The sequence below is a fragment of the Chanodichthys erythropterus genome, chromosome 20, assembly GCF_024489055.1.
Source record: "Chanodichthys erythropterus isolate Z2021 chromosome 20, ASM2448905v1, whole genome shotgun sequence".
NCBI classification, from domain to species: domain Eukaryota; kingdom Metazoa; phylum Chordata; class Actinopteri; order Cypriniformes; family Xenocyprididae; genus Chanodichthys; species Chanodichthys erythropterus.
Window position 1 is genome coordinate 33,434,847 of NC_090240.1, and position 23,471 is coordinate 33,458,317.

General features: G+C 36.5%; 1 protein-coding gene across 6 annotated transcripts in view; it reads left to right on the forward strand.

The window, feature by feature from the left end:
* Positions 1-8,990, forward strand: part of fyco1a (FYVE and coiled-coil domain autophagy adaptor 1a) — a 39,900-nt gene extending 30,910 nt beyond the window's left edge. For 3 of the 6 annotated variants that reach the window (XM_067370968.1, XM_067370969.1, XM_067370972.1), the window contains one exon: positions 3,381-5,272. In XM_067370968.1, coding sequence (XP_067227069.1) covers positions 3,381-3,456 — 76 coding nt within the window. In that variant the 3' untranslated portion in view covers positions 3,457-5,272. Of the gene's footprint in view, positions 1-3,380; positions 5,273-5,384; positions 5,711-8,783 lie in introns of those variants that run through there. The other 3 variants (XR_010892840.1, XM_067370971.1, XM_067370970.1) reach the window with 3 other exon arrangements.
* The last annotated feature ends 14,481 nt before the right edge of the window (positions 8,991-23,471 follow it).

Genomic DNA, 23,471 nt, shown 5'->3' on the forward strand with positions numbered 1-23,471 from the left:
TGCTGTGTGTAGTTTTTCAATGACCGCGGGTTGAAGTGACCCCAAATATCATGACGTTTAGACCCTGGAATGCAAATTTTACCAGAGGAACCCTGCCAAAATGCTTTTTTTACCTCCCAGAATGTGATTTTTACCAGGGGAACCCCCCTGGTGAGGCTAGTTTTGAGAAGAAATTGGGCGGGTTTTGTTGTGAAAACCTGGCAACCCTGGCCCTTTCAGACCAAAAGTCCAAATGCAAAAAGGAAAAGCAAATTCACACCTGTACAGTAGAGGGCGCAGCTCAAACAAACATTTCAGCTGTGCTGCCATTCTGGATTGTAGAAGAATAAGGCCCCGTCCACACGGAGACGCGTTTTTGTGAATACGCACAAATTTTATTTGGGGATAGGCGTTTTGTCCACACGGAAACAGCGTTTTTGGAAGGTGAAACTGCTGTTTTTTTTTAAACCAGGTCCTAGAATGGATAAATCTGAAAACGCCCTCTTTGCGTTTTCGCGTGGACAGCCAATCCGTATATTTTGTGAAACAATGATGTCATCACCCCACGTGTCGGCCCTAGTTAGACGGCGCTAACAGCACAAAACAGCAACAACAACAGCAATAGCAGACTCTAGATGCTTGTGTTCGTGCTGCAGACGATACTGAGCCAAAATAAAGCATTATTTCTAAGCTTTACTATAGCTTGTATCTCCAAGTCTTATTCGCTGCTTTAAGTGTATCTCTGTGGCAGAATTACAGCGCCACATAATGGTCTGGCATGTACAGGTGCTGGTCATATAATTAGAATATCGTGAAAAAGTTTTTTTTTTTTAATTGTAAATTATTTTAAAAAATGAAACTTTCATTTATACTAGATTCCCTACATGTAAAGTAAAACATTCAAAAGTTGTTTTTTTTTACATTTGTTGATTAGAGCTTACAGCTAATGAAAGTCCAAAATCCAGTATCTCAAAATATTAGAATATTTACATTTGAGTTTCATTAAATGACCATCCCTACAGTATAAATTCCGGGTATCTCTTGTTCTTTGAAACCACACTAATGGGGAAGACTGCTGACATGGCAATGGTCCAGGAGACAATCATTGACACCCGCAAAGAGAGTAAGTCACAGATGGTCATTACTGAATGGGGTGGCTGTTTACAGAGTGATGTATCAAAGCATATTAAATGCAAAGTTGACTAGAAGGAAGAAATTGGGTAGGCAAAGGAGCACAAGCAACAGGGATGACCACAAGCTTGAGAATACTGTCAAGTAAAGCCGATTCAAACACTTGGGAGAGCTTCACAATGAGTCAAATGAAGCCGGAGTCAGCGCATCAAGAGCCACCACACTCAGACATCTTCAGGAAAAGGACTACCAAGCCACTTCTGAAACAGAAACAACGTCAGAAGCATCTTACCTGTGCTAAGGAGAAAAAGAACTGGACAGTGAACAGTGATCGAAAGTCCTCTTTTCAGATAAAAGTACATTTTGCATTTCATGTTGAAATCATGGTCCCAGAGTCTGAAGGAATGGACTGGAGAGGCACAGAATCCAAGTTGCTTGAAGTCTAGTGGGAAGTTTCTGAAGTTAGTAATGATTTTGGGGGCCGTGACGTTTGCTGGTGTTGGTCCATTGTGTTTTATCAAGTGCAAAGTCAGTGCAGCCATCTTCCAGGAGATTTTGGAGCACTTTATGCCTCCATCTGTTGACAAGCTGTATAGAGATGCTGATTTTCCTTTTCCAGCAGGACTTTAGCACCTGCCAACAGTGCAAAAAACACTTGCAAGTGGTTTGCTGACCATAAAATTACTGTGTTTTATTGGCCAGCCAACATGCCTGACCCCTGAATCTATGGGATATTTTCAAGAGAAAGATGAGAAACAGTCGATCAAACAATATATAGATGATCTGAAGGCTCAATAGTGCCTCAGCAGTGCCACAGGCTGATCACTTCCATGCCACACTTCACTGATGCTGTAATTTGTGCTAGGAGCAAGTCATTTGCTGTAATATGTGCTACCGACCAAGTATTGAGTGCACAAATGAACATACTTAAAAGAACTTGAACTTTCTGTTTTGAAAATCCATTTTTTGATTGATCTTATGAAATATTCTAATATTTTGAGATACTGGATGTTGGACTTTCATGAGCTGTACGCTCTAATTATCAAAATAAAAAAATAAAAACTTTTGAAATGTTTTACTTTACATGTAGGGAATCTAGAATATATGAAAGTTTCATTTTTAAAAATAATTTACAATATAAAAATTAACTTTTTCATGATATTCTAATTATATGACCAGCACCTGTATACTACATTGTTTTGAGTCATTTCAGTGGTTTCGTGTGGACGCAGATATTTCTTGAGACGAGGGGGAAAAAAGATCAGATAGGGTAAGCTCCATGCTTCTCAGATGCATGAGAAGAACGTGGCTGTATCAGAAATGGCATACTCCTCATACTCCTCTATTACATAGTAAGTATGTGACAAAAGAAGTATGTCTGAATTGACAGTACTCAAAAGAGTAGGCAAAAAGTACCCAAATGACCTACTATTTTCTGTCGAGATTCTGAAGTGTGCATATGGTGGACACTTTACTATCCCATGAGGCCACAGTAGAGGGTTTATGAACTCACGTTACTTGTAATGCATCACCTACAACACCGCTCACCAAAGCTGCATTTATTTGATCAAAACTGCAGTAAAAACTCTAATATTGTGAAATAATTTAAAATTTTGACTATTTGAATGTCGTAAAATGTAATTTATTCCTGTGATCAAAGCTGAATTTTCAGCATCATTACTCCATCAGTGTCACATGATCTTTCGGAAATCATTCTAGCATGATGATTTGATGATCAAGAAACATTATTATCAGTCACAATTTATTATCAGTTGAAAACCATGTGCTGCTTCATATTTTTGTGTAAAATGTGATTACAATTTGTTTTTTTTTGTTTTTTGTCTGTCACTTTTGATCAATTGAATCCATTCTTGCTGAATCCAAGTATTAATTTCTTTTAAAAAAATCTTACTGACCCCTAAACTTTTGAACACTAGTGTACCTACTAACATTTGGACTTTGCAAATTCCAACACATTGCATATATATTGCATGTGAAAAAATGTATCTGAGATGACAGAAAGTGTTGAGAAATATCAACTATACATATTGCATATCAATACTGTAATTTAAAGTCTAAAGTTAAAAATGAGTTTGATCTATTTAAAGGATCTATTTATATGTGATTAGCTTAGCAGCAAACTAACGCCAGACACTATTAGAATTAAATATTTGTTGAGCTGCTGCAGCATGATTTTTGATATCTTTAGTTGTTGTTTGGAACAATGAAATGAAGCAGTTGCTGTTTCTCCTGTGTTTTCTTTTCAACAGATTTCTCTCCAAGAAGGTCAACTATCACCTGACCATCGAGAAGCCAATCATCTACGATGGAAGTGACTTCCCTTAAAAGTGGCTTTGTGGTGGTGCGTCCTCGTGTGAACGGTGTTTTATTTTTATCCTTATTCATTTCAGACCTGTCCCTGTGTGCCAAGGGTTTCTGTTTCTAAGTTTTATGGGTTAGTATATTATTAGTTTTTATGTTTTTCTGCTGATAGCACAGAGGTTATCTGTTGTGACCTGCGTTTAGTGTCATGGAAGGGTTTCTAAAGCACATGTACTCATTGGAAGAGGATTATTTGCTGGTGATTCTTCTTTTTTAGTTTTTCGTGTTTTATTTTCCTTGTGGATTCAGTATTTTAAAATGATTTCCCAAACACTACAGATGAACTCAAAGCATCATTGATATCAGCAGTTGAAGCTCACATGGGTAAACATGCAAAGATAAGACAATCTCAAATTAAGCTTTAAAAATGGTCAATTCAGAGAAGTCATTTTCATTTCTAGCTGCTTATTAATGCAATGTGAGAATTTTTTTCTGCAAACAAGACAAAAATGGCTGCTGTTTGCAAAGATATCACTACAGATGTCCAACACATGGTACTATATGCCCTTGAGTTTACCAAGTACACAGAAAAAGTTTGTTTTTCATACATACAGTCATGTTAACTGCCAGTATTTTGGCGTATTTTTAAGGTCTCTTTATAACATTTTGAAACCATAATGCTGAGAATTTCATACAGGGTAAAACTGTGTGGTACAAAAAAAGCAATAAGTGTCTTATATGTCTAGCTAACAGTTATTTTTTTCTTTTTTCACTCAAAGCTGGATAATATAAGATGTTTATGTCCTTTAAAAAGTAGATCAGATTCAATTAATTTTGTAGTCCCAAACAGGTGGTCAAATTGCCGACAGTAATATTTAACTATAAATAATACCGTTATATTATATATGCAGAATGCAAATATGGCACTTTTTTAATATTCTCCTCAGTCTATGCAGTCATTTTGCTTACAATACATTGAATGAAATCGCACATACTTTAGCACTTGCACAGAGTATATTTTTTGCAAATCACTCTCATTCATAATATTTTTGACATGTTCATTTCTGTTTTCTCTAAACTGTAGAATATGCATTTCTGAATCCTCATCCTGGGAGCTCATCAAACATTAGTAATATGAACACTAAGGGTGTTAAATGTGCATTTAATGGACTGTCTTTGAAAGCAAATATTGTTTATTCATTGCATGTAAGGTTCACATATTATTTTCCCGGTGACAAAGCTGAACTGCTGCTCTTAAGATTTGTTAATATATTTATATCCCATCTCAAGCTCCTTTTTGAACTATGTGCAATTTTAAATATTTTCTTAATAGGTCTTGTTCTTTTGCAAGAGTAATGGTATTTTAAATAAATTGATACTTTTGAAGTACTTTTTAAAAGCCGTTGTTCAGGAAATTGTGAATAATTCATGAATGTCACTGATTTTAATTATGGTATTTGTGAATCTATGCAATCAATGTTTACAATTTGCAGAACCCTTTAAATGTAATAAAGTTTTATCAGTTCAACATCAGTGCAACAGTTTTTGTACAACACATATGCATTTGTATATATGCGTGCATGTGATGATTAACTGGCTTTTTATATGTACGTTTTTCCGAAATGGGACTAAATGAGCTTTTATCATCTGTATTGGCATTATGTGGTGTGTTGTTGCTCTTTGTGTTGTGGTGTGTTGTTGCTCTTGATCTTTGTAGTGACCCATCCTTCTGCTAGTAACTTGGTGATTAACATGACATTGCTGGGCGACCTTCTCTATGTAAAATAAAATGGCTTTTTCTGGAAATCACATGTTTTAAAAACAAAAAATAATTTCAAAATGAACAAAATTTTAAAAATACAGTCAAAACATCATTACTCTTTCTTCCAAAACTTGATTTTGTCTTACCCTGATTTACTATAGTAAGCCTATTATATGTGTTTATATTTTAGACTTGCTTGGATGGTTCTCGCAGGAATTTGCATACATGCGTCACTCACCCGTGTGTGTTTTCCTAGGAAGTGTTGTCACGTTTGGCACAGAGACAAGAAGGTAAGATCCATATGCAGCTTTAATGGGGTAATCCAAAACGTAAATCCAAAGACAGGCAAGGGTCAAACTCCATAGAACAGTCCATACAAAAGCAAAGAAAACAACAACAGAAGCCGGTGACCGTAAATGAAACCACAATAACAAAAGCAGAAACAAACCAGGAATAAATAGACAGAGACTAATGATGAAACGGGATAATGAGTCCGGGAAGTGGGTTATGGGAATTGAAGTCCAAGTGAGGTGAACAATAGTCCGTGTTGGAGTGCCCTCTGGTGGCTAAATAGGGCACTCCAACTGGTGATCATGACAGTGTGTCTATTTATGGGTATAGATACAGTAATGTCTTCAGCTAGGTATGACACCCAGTGTTCAAAATAGGTATTGCAGTCCAAATTCGAAATTTTGTTTGGCCCGCCCCCTCGTTCAAAGACGTGGGTTGCCAGCAACAATAGGGAGCGCAATTGACAATGAAAGCTGAGCTTAAACACTGTACACTGATGAGTTGATTTATCTGTTTTAATATGCTGTTGTTCATAGAGATATTTAGATGGATTCAGAGGCTTTTAGGTCATGTAGAATCGGCAATTCCCAGTTTGTTTATTGGTTTCCGTGATTGCAATATGCAGTGTTTTCCACCAACTGGCAACCTGTGATGTTGAAATACTATTGGATAAACTGCAGCACATGGTTTCGCACAGACCAAAACAAAGACAGACATTCCGACACGGAACACACATTTTCAAAGTAGAATATCTTGTTGTAGAAATGTTTTTCTGAGGAACAAGTAGGTGAACTTAGTGTGTTTCCTAAATATCTGCAAACATACTGGGGTATTTTTATGCTTTATTAAAGTAAAAAATCTTACATAGAGCCCCTTTAAAGGGGACCTATTATGCCCCTTTTACAAGATGTAATATAAGTCTCTGGTGTCCCCAGAATGTGTCTGAAGTTTCAGTTGAAAATCCCCCACAGATCATTTATTATAGCTTGTCAAATTTGCCCCTATTTGGGTGTGAACAAAAACACGCCGTTTTTGTGTGTGTCCCTTTAAATGCAAATGAGCTGCTGCTCCTGGCCCCCTTTCCAGAAGAGGGCGGAGCTTTAGCAATTGCTCAACAAGAACAAAGCTGGAGAATCTCACGCACCCAAAATGAGGATTGTTAGTAACGGTGTTCAGCCTTACATTGTTCAAACCGGAGTCGACACTGATGGAGAGACTCAGGAAGAAGTTACAACTTTTAGAATGAAACTGGACGTTTCTGAATGGATAGTGGATACATTTATGTAGTTGCTGTGGAGTTGATTCAACTCATCCACTAGTATGTGCCGTCATGTTCATCTTTTGTGCAAAACCCGTATGGACGCCCACTATACATAGCGTACCTGTTTGCCAAACAGAGCCATACACACCAGGCTAACATTTATGATTGCTATCAAATGCTGTGAATGGTCTAATATTTTTTCCCAAAATATCTCTTGGACAGAAACACTTTTTTTAGCAATCAAGCTTGCCCGGGTCAACTTGCAGTCTATCCAAACTAACAAGACTCTAAACAGCGTTCAGTGCTCGTCTGTGCAGCCAACGACAGAACAGTTAGCATGCTTTGCTCGAACTTTTGCCTTGGCGTTAGAACTGACACACCGTTGTCGCTAGCGAAAACAAAATGGCGGTGCCATGGGTGGAAACGTGCAGATTAAGGGGCGGTAATATTATAATAAGATCCCCTTCATACATCACAAGGGGAGCGAAATCTGAGCAGCTTGTTTTTTCACATGCTTGAAAAGAAAGGCTTGCCAAAACAAAGTTACTGGGTTGTCCTATTTCATGTTTTCTGGGTTGGTAGATGCACCAGGGACCCGATTATAGCACTTAAACACGGAAAAAAGTCAGATTTTCATTATATTTCATTTAAAGGAACACTCCACTTTTTTTGAAAATAGGCTCATTTTCCAACTCCCCTAGAGTTAAACAGTTGAGTTTTACCGTTTTCGAATCCATTCAGCTGATCTCCGGTTCTGGCGGTACCAATTTTAGCATAGCTTAGCATAGTTCATTGAATCTGATTAGACCGTTAGCATTGCGCTTAAAAATGACCAAAGAGTTTTGATATTTTTCCTATTTAAAACTTGACTCTTCTGTAGTTAAATCGTGTACTAAGACCGGCGGAAAATGAAAAGTTGTGATTTTCTAGGCTGATATGGCTAGGAACTATACTCTCATTCAGGCGTAATAATCAAGGAACTTTGCTGCCGTTCCATGGCTGCAGCAGGAGCAATGATATTACGCAGCGTCTCTCACAAATGTCTCCATGGTTGCAAGGCACGTTCCCTGTGCAAGCAGGGGCTCACAGGCGCTGCGTAATATCATTGCACTGCTGCAGCCATGGAACGGCAGCAAAGTTCCTTGATTATTACGCCTGAATGAGAGTATAGTTCCTAGCCATATCAGCCTAGAAAATCATAACTTTTTATTTTCCGTCGGTCTTAGTACACGATTTAACTACAGAAGAGTCAAGTTTTAAATAGGAAAAATATCAAAACTCTTTGGTCATTTTTAAGCGCGATGCTAACGGTCTAATCAGATTCAATGAACTATGCTAAGCTATGCTAAAAGTGGTACCGCCAGAAACGGAGATCGGCTGAATGGATTCGAAAACGGTAAAACTCAACTGTTTAACTCTAGGGGAGTTGGAAAATTAGCCTATTTTCAAAAAAAGTGGAGTGTTCCTTTAAGTCTAAGCTGATTATATCTCTTAAGACTAGTGTTGAATAGTTTATGAGCAAAATGGTAACCATATTCATCCGCACAGTCATGCAGAGCCGAAGCACAACAAAACTATGTTTTTCACAAAATGCATGCAACTGCTACAGGACCAAAAGTTACATAGTGTGCCTTTAATTGCAATAAATAAATAAATATACTGAGAGAGCACCATTTAAGTGTTTTTAAAATGTGCATTTACAAAAATAAATAAAATAAATAGATGCTGTAGTGCACCTAAAATGAAAAATTCAAGAAATTTACATTAAACAGGTTAAGCAGTTTTGATAAGATATGCTTGTGTTTGAGGAACATCAATACAGTGATTCAAAAACAGGTTCTCATCCTGTCTGAGAAAAGTAAACTGAGCTGTAAAAAGTGCATTTGTTGCAATTCCCGGCAGCAGAGATGCAATGGTTTTCAACGCGCCATGTGTAGCAGAAGTATTATGAATGATGTGCGCTCCTCTCCTCTCCTCTCCTCTCCTCTCCTCTCCTCTCCTCTCCTCTCCTCTCCTCTCTCTCCTCTGATTGGTCAGACTCGGTCTATAAAGCATTTGATCCAACTACAGCTGTCAGCGCGCGCTGTGGGCAAGACTGGAGACATGCGTTCGTGTGTTCGTGGGATCCTGTGCTTGACATCTCTTACAGCTGTGAGTATGCACAAACTAATTTATTCACCACTGTTCTTTATTAGGAAAACTGAGGTTGACAGTAACGCTACCTAAATACATGCAACTAACGAGATGCATTTCATTGGAAACCTTGTTTTTTATGCTTGCATATATGCTTTTTACAAAGCACATTTGTGTGAGAAGCATCTTTATAACAAGGAAATACTTTTAATGTGTAGTTTGTGGTCCAGCTAGCGAATTCAATTAATCCACGCGCACGGGAAGAGACTGTATTGTGTTTTATTCTTATCTCCTGTATTAACTTTGTATTGTTTAACTAAATATTATTTTGGGCTCTGCGAGAATATGATCTTAATCAATGTGCTTTTAGTTCATTATTGCATTGCATGTTTGCTCAGCCGTTAAGGCGCTGCTTTAAAGGTAGAGTGAGCGATTTGTCCACATCTGGCTCATAGACTCTGTAAACAGAGAAAAAGAGGCGGAAGCGGCCCGCGCTTTTTAGCTAATTAAAATACCTGGTCAAGCAAAAAGACTCTTTGCTGTCAATCATTTTACGTGCGAGTTTCTGTCAGAAGGTTGCCTAATACATCATTTGAGGGCAGGATTTTTTATGATTCTGATGTTAACTTACTCATTTAGCTTACTTTTTTAATTTTTGCCTGTGACCCGATGAAACCCCAGTAAATAAATATTTTAAAGTCGTGTTTAGCAGAGCCCTGCATCTTGAAAAAAAGGCTTGTGATGAGAAACATCACTGTTTTTACTGTGTTCTTGCTGTTCCTATGGATTTTATAACTGTACATAGGGTTTGTTGTTTTATATTTCGTGTTTTAGCTGAGTGGGCGTGGCCTTAAAGAAAGCGAGAATGTTGGCATTGCCCATTTTAGCTATTTATGGAAATGTTTGTGCAAATGTATGTTGGTTTTATCTATCCTATTTATTGATTTCTTTTAACTACTCTTGTTCTTAATCATTATGTTTATCTATTTATTAATCATATGGTGAGGCATGAGTTAATGTTCCAATTATCAAGCAGGAAAATGTGCGTATGTCACTAGAAGATTGGAGGACTGATCAGGGGTTTTGAGATATTGAATAAGGTTATTGAAGTGCTTCATGAGAGCACTGAAATGCTGGCCTTGATAGATGATGAGGAGAGTTTGTAGTTTTAGTACATTGCAGTTCTAGTTTTTAGACTGTTTTTATTGATAACCTGTTTTATTTTCTCTTAACCATATTTATTTGCACATTTTTGCACATCTGCTGTAAATAAGCATCTTTCCAACATTCCTCCATTTTTTTTTTTTTTTTTTTGTCCAGGTGTGATTATCCTGGTGACTGTTCGGGTCCCTATCACAAGGCTTAACTCTTATAAGGTCTTTGGGATCTTTTTAGACCACAAACGACATTTGCTCAAATTAAAAAAAAAAAAAGTTATCTTTGTCCAAATGACATGCAACTGTACAGTTGTACAGTTGTTAACACTTTCTAGATCTACAAAGAAAAAAAAAGTGATGGATTGTTTTTATGTCAGTGTAAAAAAAAAAAAGGCACACTCAGGGTCTTCGGGGTCTCCACAGACCCCAGGCAACAAAATGTAATTTTGTAACAAAATAATTGTTTTTTAAAAAACAAATGTAATTTTACTCTGTTTATTAATGTTTTTACTTCATACTTGTGCAGTTTTTGGAGGATTTGTCATATCTTTTAAATTTATATAAATAAATAAATACAGCTTTTTATGTAAAATTCACTTTATAAAAGACCCACATTTCTAACTTTCATTCATGGGGATAACATGGATAATTTGACATGGTTTAGTGTAAGGTTTTGCCCATCTTTTGGAAAATGCCGTTTTAAAAGTAAAAAAAAAAAATATCACTTTAACCAGTAAATGGCTGTAAATGTGCTATGTGTTATTTGACTGACTGAAAGACATCTTTTCATAAAGTTTCTAAAATTTATGAAATCACAATTATAACAATAAAAATGACTTTTTGTCAAAGTTTAGCATTTTTTTTTTTTTTACTGAAAAAAAAACACATTTTTCAAAAATGTTGATTTTGAGGATGAATTTTGTCCATTTTCTAAGTGGAGTCTCATCAAAATGTAACAATATTGAAAAACAGATTTTTTTCCATTACAAAAAATTATAAACTTTGACAAAAAATAGCCTTTATTGTTATAATTGTGATTTCATAATATTTAGATATGAATCCAACTGAAAAAAACTTGTGAAAAGATGTCTTTCAGTCAGTCAGATAGCACATAGTGGAGCTCTGGAGCCACATACTGGTAAAAATGATAGATTTTTTTTACTTTTAAAAGTGCATTTTCCAAAAGATGGGCAAAAATCTTACACTAAACCATGTCAAATTATCCATGTTATCCCCATGAATGAAAGTTAGAAAGGTAGTTCTTTTATAAAGTGAATTTTACATAAAAAGCTGTTTTTGTAAAAAAAACCTATTTAAAAAATAATTTTAATTTATTTATATAAATTCAAAAAATATGATAAATCCTCCAAAAACTGTACAAACATGGAGTGAAAACATTAATAAACAGAGTAAAAAAAAATAAAAAATAAAAAAAGGATTTTGTTACAAAATTGCATTTTGTTGCCTGGGGTCTGTGGAGACCCCGAAGACCCCTGAGTGTACTTCCCAAATGAAGACCGCACAAGGGTTAATATTACCTAATTTGATGATAAAAACAAAAAATTCCAATAAAGACCAAACTTTTTTCCAGAAAATAAGAATGACAATTTTTAAATGTCAAAGCAGTTAAATGTCAAAAGTTTAGGCTTTAATCAAAATGTATAATTTAACTTCTATGATAAATTATAACTTTAACTTGTTAAATTATTATAATTTAAAATGTATAAAAATGTATTCAAATACTTCATTTAATGTCAAAGTGTCAGAGTTCTGGTGTGTTCTAATCACCACACAAGGAAGTGCAGATACAAAGCCTTCAATTAAACTCAGGAGATAACAAGAGAATCAAAACGTAGGGGATAACTGGAGAACCAAAGCAGCATGAACACACTCTTAAATAAAGACAATACAAGACAAGGAACTAACTGAAGGCTTATATACACAGCAGACAAAGGGAGAAACTAACTAGACACACCTGAACTGAAGACACTAATTAACCAGTAACCACAAGGGAACTAAATAATGGCGGGAAACTGAACAAAGGAACAAAGGAACGTGATAAAATACAAACAAACTCATAAGAACAGAACATAAATGTGACACAAAGAAATACAAGTTTATAAATAAATAAGCCTTTTTCACAAAATCATTTCTGTCGCGGTATGGATGTAGTAAAACACCCACAGATGTAGCAGAAAAGGTCAAGTTTGCATTTTCTTCTGTCACTGACCATAATTCTAACCTTGAAATCAGGGTTAGGCATAAAATAATGTCATGCATGTAAAAAAACGGCTGCGAATTGCAACCTGACTCAGAGGAAGAGAGGAATTTGTTTTTGGCAGTTTTTCTGGTGATTTAAGACTTCTTCACCTCACAAATGGTTGTCGAAAGCAAAAATGCTAGGAAATGCACATCATATGTGAGAAAGTTTTTGGAATCAGCACCTAAAAATGAGTAAGAAACAAGTACTGGATTTCATTCAGAAAATATGATGCAGGGAGGTGTAAAGTATCATTGAGTGTGTTTTGAGGTTCTTCTAATGGCCAGAACATGCTTCCTTGTTTCCCACCGCTGCAAATAATGGTCTTCCTCCATCACCCGGATCTCTGTGTTTTAGCCACTCTAAACTCCAGCACTGATGGAAAACAGAAATTGCAATACTTCTGATGCCAAGGTTGCTGTCTGATGTCGAGTATGCCATTTGCTGTTTCTAAGAAAAGAGGAAAAAACTCTTGTGGAGTGTTAAATTCTCCATGCAGTGTGGATTTGAGAGCAATGACTTCAGATACAGATACAGGCCTATTTGGACAGATGTCTAACTTTCTCTCAACGAAGGTTGTCAGCTCATCTGGATATTTTAGCTTCTTGTGTTTCAAATTGACCTTTAGTTTTTAAACCATCCATTATGCCTGGTGAATGCAGGTGCATGTGGATTTTGTCTCCAAATGAAGGGAAGGCTTCAAAAATGATCTCGCCGTCACAAATAAGTGCACACTCAACTTTCCTCTGGTGCATCTGGTTGTACACTTGCGTGACCATTTCCTTGGCAACTGCACCGAAACCCGCCTATATGAAGTAAATGTGGTTGCAAAAGTGCCATCTGTGAGCTGAACTGGGGGACCCTTCTTGGAAACGGGGCGGTTAATGGATCTGTGTGCTGTCCTGTAGAATGGAGATTAATGTTCTCCAGGGAGGATGCGCAGTTATAATAGAGCTCTCTGTAAGCGAGACAGGTGGTTTGATATGGAGCAGGTGTTTTTTTCTAAGTGCCCATACAAATAAGCATTTTCTTTCTCATTTTCTTTGCAGAAGTACATTAACATTTCAGCCCTTCGGAATTCATCAATGGAATCAGTGGTTCGGTTGGCGTGTCGGCTTTAGATTAGTTGTTGCACAAGGCTTTCTTCAAGATGTATATTCTAATCTGTGCAGGCTGAGACAAGCATCACTATTATTAAGGGTCAGAAAGTTTTTTTTTGTTCTGCTTTATTCTGCAAGGATAATTTCAGCATGAAATGGAAGTTATGATAGTCTTTTCTTTAATATTATATTTATAAATATGTATTCTTATATATTTTATATCTGAGTGAAATGTTTTCATGAACAAGAACAATTTTAGAGCGGGACTTGATTTTGTTCATGGGGAATTGATTGGATGGTTGTGGTTTGCTATTGGTGAATCTCATGTGAGTGACAGGTTGCTCCGCCCTCGAGTTGAGACTCACGTCATGAGAGATGAGATGATGAGGGAGGGAGGGGATGTTATTTTGATTCATGGTGACTTTAAATGAATGCTCTTCTTTATTAATCAAAGAATCCTGAACAAAATGTATCTCGATTTCCATCAAAATATGAAGAAGCACAACTGTTTTCAACATTGATAATAATTAGAAATGTTTCTTGAGCAGCAAATCATCATATTAGAATGATTTCTGAAGGATCATGTGACACTGAAGACTGGAGTAATGATGCTGAAAATTCAGCTTTGATCACAGGAATAAATTACATTTTAAAATATATTCAAATAGAAAACGGCTATTTTGAATCATAATAATATTTCACAATATTACTGTTTTTGCTGTATTTTTTGATGCTTTGGTGAGCAGAAGAAACTTCTTTCAAAAAGAAGGGACCAGAGAGTCTTTAAAGCAGACTGTTTTAATTTGGTGTAAAATGCCCTAGCAACCACATAGCAACGCCTGCAACCAACCAACAACCCTCTAACATCATGGCAGTGAGTTTTATACAGGCTACATTTTCTTCACAAGATGTAAAATTGTCTTTAAGTGAATAATTGGTGTATACTAATTGTTGCTGTCTGCATTACAGCACACATAGTTCAGCTCAGCATCAAAACCAGAAAGTAAAAGCCAATAATAGTATTTATTTGTTTATATGAAATGTATGCTTTAATAGCAGGAGCAGAGAAATAAAAACCAGGGACAGAAGAACATGTTGGGTAAAATATCCACAGCTTGCAGCTCTGAAATCCTCTGAATTCAATTGTGAGTGATGTCTTAGTAACAGCATGAATGCATTAATGGACTCGCTTTTTATTTCATGTCTAGAGAATCTAAAGCATTAGTGACAAAAGCACTGGCTCTCTTCTCTCATTTTTCCACTAATCAAACCGATTGCGACTCTGAGCATGTCAGAGCGTATGGGTCAAGTTTAGTAACCGCCAATATTAGATGTAAATGACAGTGGAACATGGTGGTTGTGCGTAAATATTTTTTTTTATGCAATGAAGTGTGTGTGAGACCTTATGAAAGGATGATTAAATGAGGCTGAATCTTTACAAATCAACACTTACTCAGAAAGATTTTACCGAGCCAACACTGACATTTTGATTCATCATGCATAAATACTAGTGGATTCCATCACTTTAAACAGCATGATAACAGATGAATGACTCTTATAAAGAAATGTCACAGCCATATTTCACTCCAAATCAAAAGTAAAAAACAAGAACATACATTTTGCATAAAGATTTTTTTTTTTGCATTGTGACATTATTTACATCACATTTGAGCACATTTTTCTTCCAAATGCTCATACTTTAGTGTTTAGACCTGAAATATGTGACACATTTAATCATTCACAATTTGTTTAGTTTTCCGAAATGCGAGCTCCAGGCAGCACCTGCGTCAGCGGCCATTCAGTGCTTGTGTACCCACTCATATTTATATATATATATATATATGAATGAGCAATATCACACAAGTAGCCATGCGATATGGCTTTATATCATCACGGCTGCTCTCGGCGGGTACACAAGCACTGAACGCCGCTGCCTGGAGCTCGCATTTCTGAAAACGTCTAAAAAATTGTGAATGATTAAATATGAGTCACATATTTCAGGTCTAAACAACTACATTCTAGCCTAAAAAACTCTTAAAACTACAGTTTGTGGTACAACAAGTGTAGCATTTGTAAAAAAATACGGTGGATTTGCTCGGCCGCCATGACAGTCGCTTTAAGCGAAGTGATACAAACAGTGAAAAGGCAGGAGTGCTATTATCTAGAATATATATATATATATATATATATATATATATATATATATATATATATATATATATATATATATATATATATATATATATATATATAATTTAATAATAAATAAATATTATATAGATAGATATTTCTATATATTTCATATGAATTCATAATTGATATAAATACAAACATGCACACACTTATTTATTTATTTGAAATGAACAATTTCACAATGTACAAAACCTTGGACCAAAAGTGGTCCAAAATTAGGCTTCATTTTCTTAACACAGAATATCATTTATTGTTTTTTTCTCTTGATTTTGAGGTGAAATATGACACAGACAGTTTTTATGAGATTTACTCTGATAATAAGTAACCTAATTCAGCTGTGTCCTGACGGATAACGTAGCCTTGAAGCAACAACTTGATGTAACACCCATATAAAAGCACCCAGGGGAGGCCTTTCTCACAAAATCAATTCTAGTCCAGGGCATTTTGGGATGTTTCTAGTCTAACTTTCTAAAAATAGAGTAAAGCGTATAATGGTTACAGAGCTCTGTCTGGATTACTGCTATCAGAGGAGAGTTTTTGGCAGCTTAGTGAAAACTAAAGGGATGATGTTGGGTGGATAGTGAGTTCAGCTTGACCTGCTTTCTCATGCACTAAAGATTCATCGCCTTTACACTTTATTTTCACCTTTCCTTTCTACTAGCAGGAAAGTATCTGGTGAGGTTACACCCGAGAAGGCTTTTACACACATGCATTGCACTGACTCACGCAGCAAATCAGTGAGAGTTTCTACAGGACACAGAGCAACAGAGCTATTCCGATGTCTTGGATACGCTGCCGGTTCAGAAACATGCGGATGATGACTGGAGGTTATTCTGAAGATGTGTTGCATATTTTCATTTGGGTTTTTGGATAATGGATACCAGGGGAAGGTGACAGCAATGTTTTTCAGGTGAAAACTGACCATGTAAGAAGACAGTTTAGGCTGCTGCTATCTGGAGGGATGACTTATTTTGTAGGCCAAACCCCGCAAATGAATTCACCTTTTACACTTTCAGTTCCATCGTCCTGAAGTGTCCTGAAATAAGGTCTGTGGTTCATACAAGCTCAAGATATTTTCACGTTTTATGACCTAAAATACATCAGTAATATCCTTGAGATTTTTCAAAAGCTCTTGTCTTGTAAAAGCAACACGCAATATGGCAGAACATACGTCCTGCCTTCTAAGTAAAAAAGCCAATCGCTGATTGATAAATTCATTGCATCACTGCAGCTGTCGTTAGAAGCTCTGGTTCCCAACTTCCCAAAGAAACCTGAGACTCGCACTTAGGACTGCACATGTGCATTGCCTGAAAAATAAGCTTTTTAACACTATTTGTGCATAAGGAACAACATTTATGCGACAGGTCATGTCAGATTTTGTTGCTGAGTTCAAATATGTTATTTAATTGTGAGTTCGCTAAGCACTTTTTGAGATTTCAGGATTCCCCAATTCAAATAGATATGACCTCGTCTTGAATGCCTGAAATAGCTACCCGGAGGCGTTGCAAATATGAACAGACTTACCTTGAAAGGGAAAAGTAGGTTGCGGAGTGTACCGTCAAAGAAACAACAGCAAAAGTATAATTTTATGTTTTTTTGATTCAAGACTTTTATTTTGAATGACGTGAGTGAAAGAGTGCCTGAGAAAAATGCGTTGTCCTGATTCAGTATTTGCGGTCAGATGAGATGTCAGGCTATATGTCAGTGACAGTGTCATTATTTTAAAGGTGTCCTAGAACCAGTTTTTACAAGATGTAATATGAGTCTCTGGTGTCCCCTGAATGTGTCTGTGAAGTTTCAGCTCAAAATACCCCATAGATTTTTTTTTTGGTAACACTTTACTTGAAGGGGTGTGCATAAGACTGACATGACATGTGTCATGAATATGAAGGAGGTTTTATGCATGTTTATGACAACTGTCATTAAATGTCATTCGCTCAATTATGTCATTTTTAATGCAAAGATGACATTGTTTGAGATGTCTTTGTTACGACAACTTGACATAAACCAACACATCATAACCTGTCAGTGTCTTTGTCATGACAACGTGACATTAGCAAAACATCATAACCTGTCATAAACATGACATAGCTTTATGGGTTAACATTACATTACATTATTTTGGTAACACTTCAGTATAGGGAACACATATATAAACGATTAACTATGACTTTTCCCTCAATAAACTCTTAATTTACTGCTTATTATAGTTAATTTTTAGGTTTAGGTATTGGGTAGGATTAAGAATGTAGAATAAGATCATGCAGAATAAGGCATTAATATGTGCTTTATAAGTACTAATAAACAGCCAATATTTTAGCCATATGAATGCTAATAGTAATAAGCAACTAAAAGACCCTAAAATAAAGTGCTACCATTATTTTATAACACTGTCATCTTTGTTATGAAATTTGAAATTGTCTATTATCTGACCTTCTGTTGGAGGAAACTTAAGAAAACAACAAACAAACCAAAAAAAAAAAAAACATGAAATGAAAAACAGTCATGACGCTGTTATAAAATTATTTGTCAGAGTATTGTCACTTAATGACATTTTAATGACAAGTTCAATTTGTACCACTGTACTTGAGCTCAAGATACATATTCATGACACTATTATAATGGCCTCATGACAGCCAATGTCAAAACCAACCACATGACAGTTTAATGCAATGTTAACCGATAAAGCTAAATGATGTCAAGTTGTCATGACAAAGACACTGACAGGTTATGATGTATTGGTTTATGTCAAGGTGTCATAACTCAGACATCTCAAACAATGTCATCTTTGCATTAAAAATGACATAATTGAGCGAATGACACTTAATGACAGTTATCATAAACATTCATAAAACCTCCTTCATATTCATGACACGTGTCATGTCATGATTATGAAGGTGTCATGTCAGTCTTATGCACACCCCTTCAAGTAAAGTGTTACCTTTTTTTTTTTAATTAATTTTTTAACTGCCTATTTTGGGGCATCCCTAACTATGCACCGATTCAGGCTGCGGCCCCTTTAAATCACGCGCTCCCCGCCCCTGAGCTCTCGACTATAAAACAGTGCATTTACAAAGTTCACACAGCTAATATAACCCTCAAATGGATCTTTACAAGATGTTCGTCATGCATGCTGTATGCATGCTTCGAATTATGTGAGTATAGTATTTATTTGGATGTTTACATTTGATTCTGAATGAGTTTGATGGTGCTCCGTGGCTAAAGCTAACATTACACACTGTTGGAGAGATTTATAAAGAATGAAGTTGTGTTTATGAATTAAACAGACTGCAAGTGTTTAATAATGAAAATAGCGACGGCTCTCTTGTCTCCGTGAATACAGTAAGAAACGATGGTAACTTTAACCACATTTAACAGTACATTAGCAACATGCTAATGAAACATTTAGAAAGACAATTTACAAATATCACAAAAAATATCATGTTATCATGGATCATGTCAGTTATTATTGCTCCATCTGCCATTTTTCACTGTTATTCTTGCTTGCTTACCTAGTCTGATGATTCAGCTGTGCACAGATCCAGACGTTAATACTGGCTGCCCTTGTCTAAGGCCTTGAACATGAGCTGGCATATGCAAATATTGGGGGTGTACATATTAATGATCCCGACTGTGGATGACTTTTTACTGATTGTAGTTAGGCTTCAAAATTGATTTAAGTTGTTCATTTTGTGAAGATTATCATGATGAAAAACTTTGTAAGAATCATAACTGCTTATTTTCTTAAAAAGTGACATGTGGCCTAGTATGGTGGAATTTGTGCTCTGCATTTAACCCATCCAAGTGAACACACACACTATGAACATACACAAACTGTGAACACACACCCGGAGCAGTGGGCAGCCATTGCTGCGGCGCCCGGGGAGCAGTTGGGGGTACGGTGCCTTGCTCAAGGGTCTCACCTCAGTTGTGGTATTGAGAGCACTGGACATTCACTCCCCTCACCGACAATCCCTGCCGGACCTGAGACTCGAACCCATGACCTTTGGGTTACAAGTCCGACTCTCTATCCATTAGGCCACGACTGCCCCCCAATATAACAAAAGTCAATGGAAAAATCCTATTGGGTTTATGTCAAGTGAACCAGGGTGATGCAAACTTACAAAAATAGTGTCCTCTATAGGTCTTGATTCATAATGCTGTTTTATGTTTAGTGCTTATATTTGTCTTTGTTATTTATTTATATTTTATTTTATTTAATGGCATTGCATCAAGATTGGGGGATTGGTAGAGTCTTCACTGCTTTTACACTGAGATTTCATAGTATGATGAGACAAAACAGGATTTTCAGCAATGCTATTGTTTAACAGTGGCTAATATAGGTTGGCTGGGCTTCTCAGAAGGCATATATTCAGAGCTTGAAGGGTTGAGTTTCATTTAATATCACTCCGTTTGTTTTGAAGGGCTCTCCGTAGTTTTTCATCATGAGAGATGAATAAAAGAATTAGATTTATTGGTTCTTAGGGCAGCCTTGTAAAGAATGTTCCTGGATGGGGTTTTTGATCCTAACTAAGTGCTTGTACTTTGGTTCAAAGCGGGACAGAATGAACTCATGGTGGAAAGTCACCCATCAACGGCTCTCCAAAGCGGTCATCTCTGGAGGGTCTCTCAGGAAGGCTCTTCCTCCGGTTGCTTCATTTTTAAGCATTTCCATCATTTCGCAATTTCACTGTCTCACAGTCAAAAGTCTTGTGGTCACCAAAGCTGCATTTATTTAATTAAAAATACAGTAAAAACAGTAATATTGTGAAATATTATTACAATTTAAAATAAAAACTTTTTTATTTGAATATATTGTAAAATGTAATTTATTCCTGAGATGCAAAGCTGATTTTTCAGCATCATTACTCCAGTCTTCAGTAATGTATTTTATATTAATTAATAAACAAATTGTTTGTTTGAAATAAATGAACAAATGCACAAAATCTGAGTGCTTCAAAATTAGGCTTTATGTTCTTAATGTTAAATATAATGCATTTTTGTTTTTGTTAAAACTTTACAATAAGGTTTCATTAGTTAACCTTAGTTAATGCATTAACTAATAATAACTAAGAATAAGCAATACATTTTTTACAGTCAGTGTAATTAATTACTAGCTATTAATTGCACTTCAGCAGTGTAATTACTGTACTAAATACTCTTTCTGAAAAGTATTGCATTAAATAAACCTAACACCAGTTACAGTATATTTTAATTTACTAACTGTAGTTCATGTTACCTCAATTTTTCTTGTTTTTTGTCTTTCTCCTCTTCTGTTGTCCAACTGTGCTTTATAGACACTGAAAATGGCAAGTGATAATATCAACTGGCAAAACTCTTTCATGCGTCTCTAAGACTTGGAGGATTTAAAAGAAATAGATGGAGAGATATAAACGGCGAGAAAGTCTATGGTTACAATGAGATAAAGCTGCTATATGAGACTAAAGAGCATCATGCAGAGCAAACACACCAGCCTGCCTTCTCTGTAGACTTGTTTATGGTCTTGAACGGTTCAGTGTTTTTGAGCAAATCTTTTAATGAACAATAGCCTGCCGCTGACCTCTATTGTTCATTCAGTGAAAGCTTCCCCTTGTAGCAGAGACGTGACTGTTTTGGAGATTATTTATCTTAAAAAAGACTGACTAGAGCACGTACAAATACACTTACTGAGCGGCCTGTGAAGAAGCATATTGTTGAACTTATGTGAACTCTTCGCATCTCTTTTTTAACTTTTCAAAATATTATTGGCAAAAACATTGAGAGTAAGGATATGAGAGTAATTCTCAGGAAATGGTGGCATTTGTGTGCTGTATAGCCTATATTTACCGAAGAGGATTAGAGCCAAGCAATAATAAAAATATTATATGCGACATTATACTCGTTTAGAGAATTTCGAGAAAAAAGTCTAAATTTAATGTTGAGAATAAAATCATTCAATTTCAAGAATAAAGTTGTTTTGTTTCGAGATAGAACTCATTAAATTTCTAGAAAAAAAGTTTAAAGGTGCCCAAGAATGCTTTTTCACAAGATGTAATATAAGTCTAAGGTGTCTCCTGAATGTGTCTGTGAATCTTCAGCTCAAAATACCCCATACTTTTTTTAAATTAATTTTTTTAACTGCCTATTTTGGGGCATCATTAACTATACACTGATTTTGGCAATGCGCCGCCCCTTTAATTCACGTGCTCCCTGCCACAGAAGCTCATCTCATCTATAATACAGTGCTTTTACAAAGTTCACACAGCTAATATAACCCTTAAATGGATCTTTACAAGATGTTCGTCATGCATACTGAATGCATGCTTCGAATTATGTGAGTATAGTATAGTATTTGATGTTTACATTTGATTCTGAATGAATTTGAGGCTATGCTCCGTGGCTAACGGCTAATGCTACACTGTTGGAGAGATTTATAAAGTATGAAGTTGTGTTTATGCATTATACAGGCTGCAAGTGTTTAAAAATGAAAATAGCGACGGCTCTTGTCTCCGTGAATACAGTAAGAAACGATGGTAACTTTAACCACATTTAACAGTACATTAGCAACATGCTAACGAAACATTTAGAAAGACAATTTACAAATATCACTAAAAATATCATGTTATCATGGATCATGTCAGTTATTATTGCTCCATATGCCATTTTTCGCTGTTGTTCTTGCTTGCTTACCTAGTCTGATGATTCAGCTGTGCACAGATCCAGACGTTAATTCTGCCTTTCCTTGTCTAATGCCTTGAACATGAGCTGGCATATGCAAATATTGGGGCGTACATATTAATGATCCCGACTGTTACGTAACAGTCGGTGTTATGTTGAGATCCGCATGTTTTCCGGAAGTCTTTTAAACAAATGAGATTTACATAAGAAAGAGAAATTAATGGAGTTTGAAACTCAATGTATGTCATTTCCATGTACTGAACAATAGGTTACTTGCGTAACCCCGGTTCTCTGATAGCATTAAGTGAGGTGTCTCACTGTGGGATACGCCCCTTCCGCGTATTCGTCAGAAGCTCTATTACATTAAGCCAGCCCCAATTGGCTGGCAGACGTGACGTCGTGTCAGGGAGTGGCTTCCCCACCCTTAGTATAAAAGGAGCGACACAACGTCACTAAGACATTCAAAACAAGCACACCTCTTCCTCGCTTCACACAGCAAGGAGGGTGATCTGGTGAGACACCTCACTTAATGCTATCAGAGAACCGGGGTTACGCAAGTAACCTATTGTTCTCTTTCAAGCATACGTTTCGGTGTCTCACTGTGGGATATCCTAACTCCCGTATTGCCAGATAGCCTGTCTCGAAGTCTCCTGCCAACCACACCACAATCACTGTATCCGTGGCCGAATGGTCATGACTCGTGATTCACGTTCCGACACTCAAAACTGCATGTGCTAAAGTTTGAGCTGTAACGTCCAGTTTATAAAACCTTGCAAATGTATGCGGCGAGGACCAACTCGCCGCTTCACAAATGTCCTGTATCGTGACTCCTTTAAATAGAGCCCACGAAGTTGACATTCCCCTTGTCGAGTGTGCGCGTAATCCAGGAGGGGACACAAGACCCTTACTGGAATATGCCAACGAAATCGCTTCTACTATCCAGTGCGATAGACGTTGCTTAGTAATCGGCTTCCCCGTACGAGGTTTCGTCCAAGATACGAAAAGCTGATCGCTCTCCCTGAACCCTCTAGTTCTTTGTGTATAAATGCGTAAAGCACGCACTGGGCACAACGCATTCAACTTTTGTTGTTCTGATGAAGCAAAAGGTGGTGGATGAAAGGCTCTCAGCTCAAGAGGAATGATAGCACCAAGTATTTTGGGCATGAATGCAGGATTGGGCTTCAGAACTACCCCTGCATCGCCAGGCATGAACTGCATACACGCT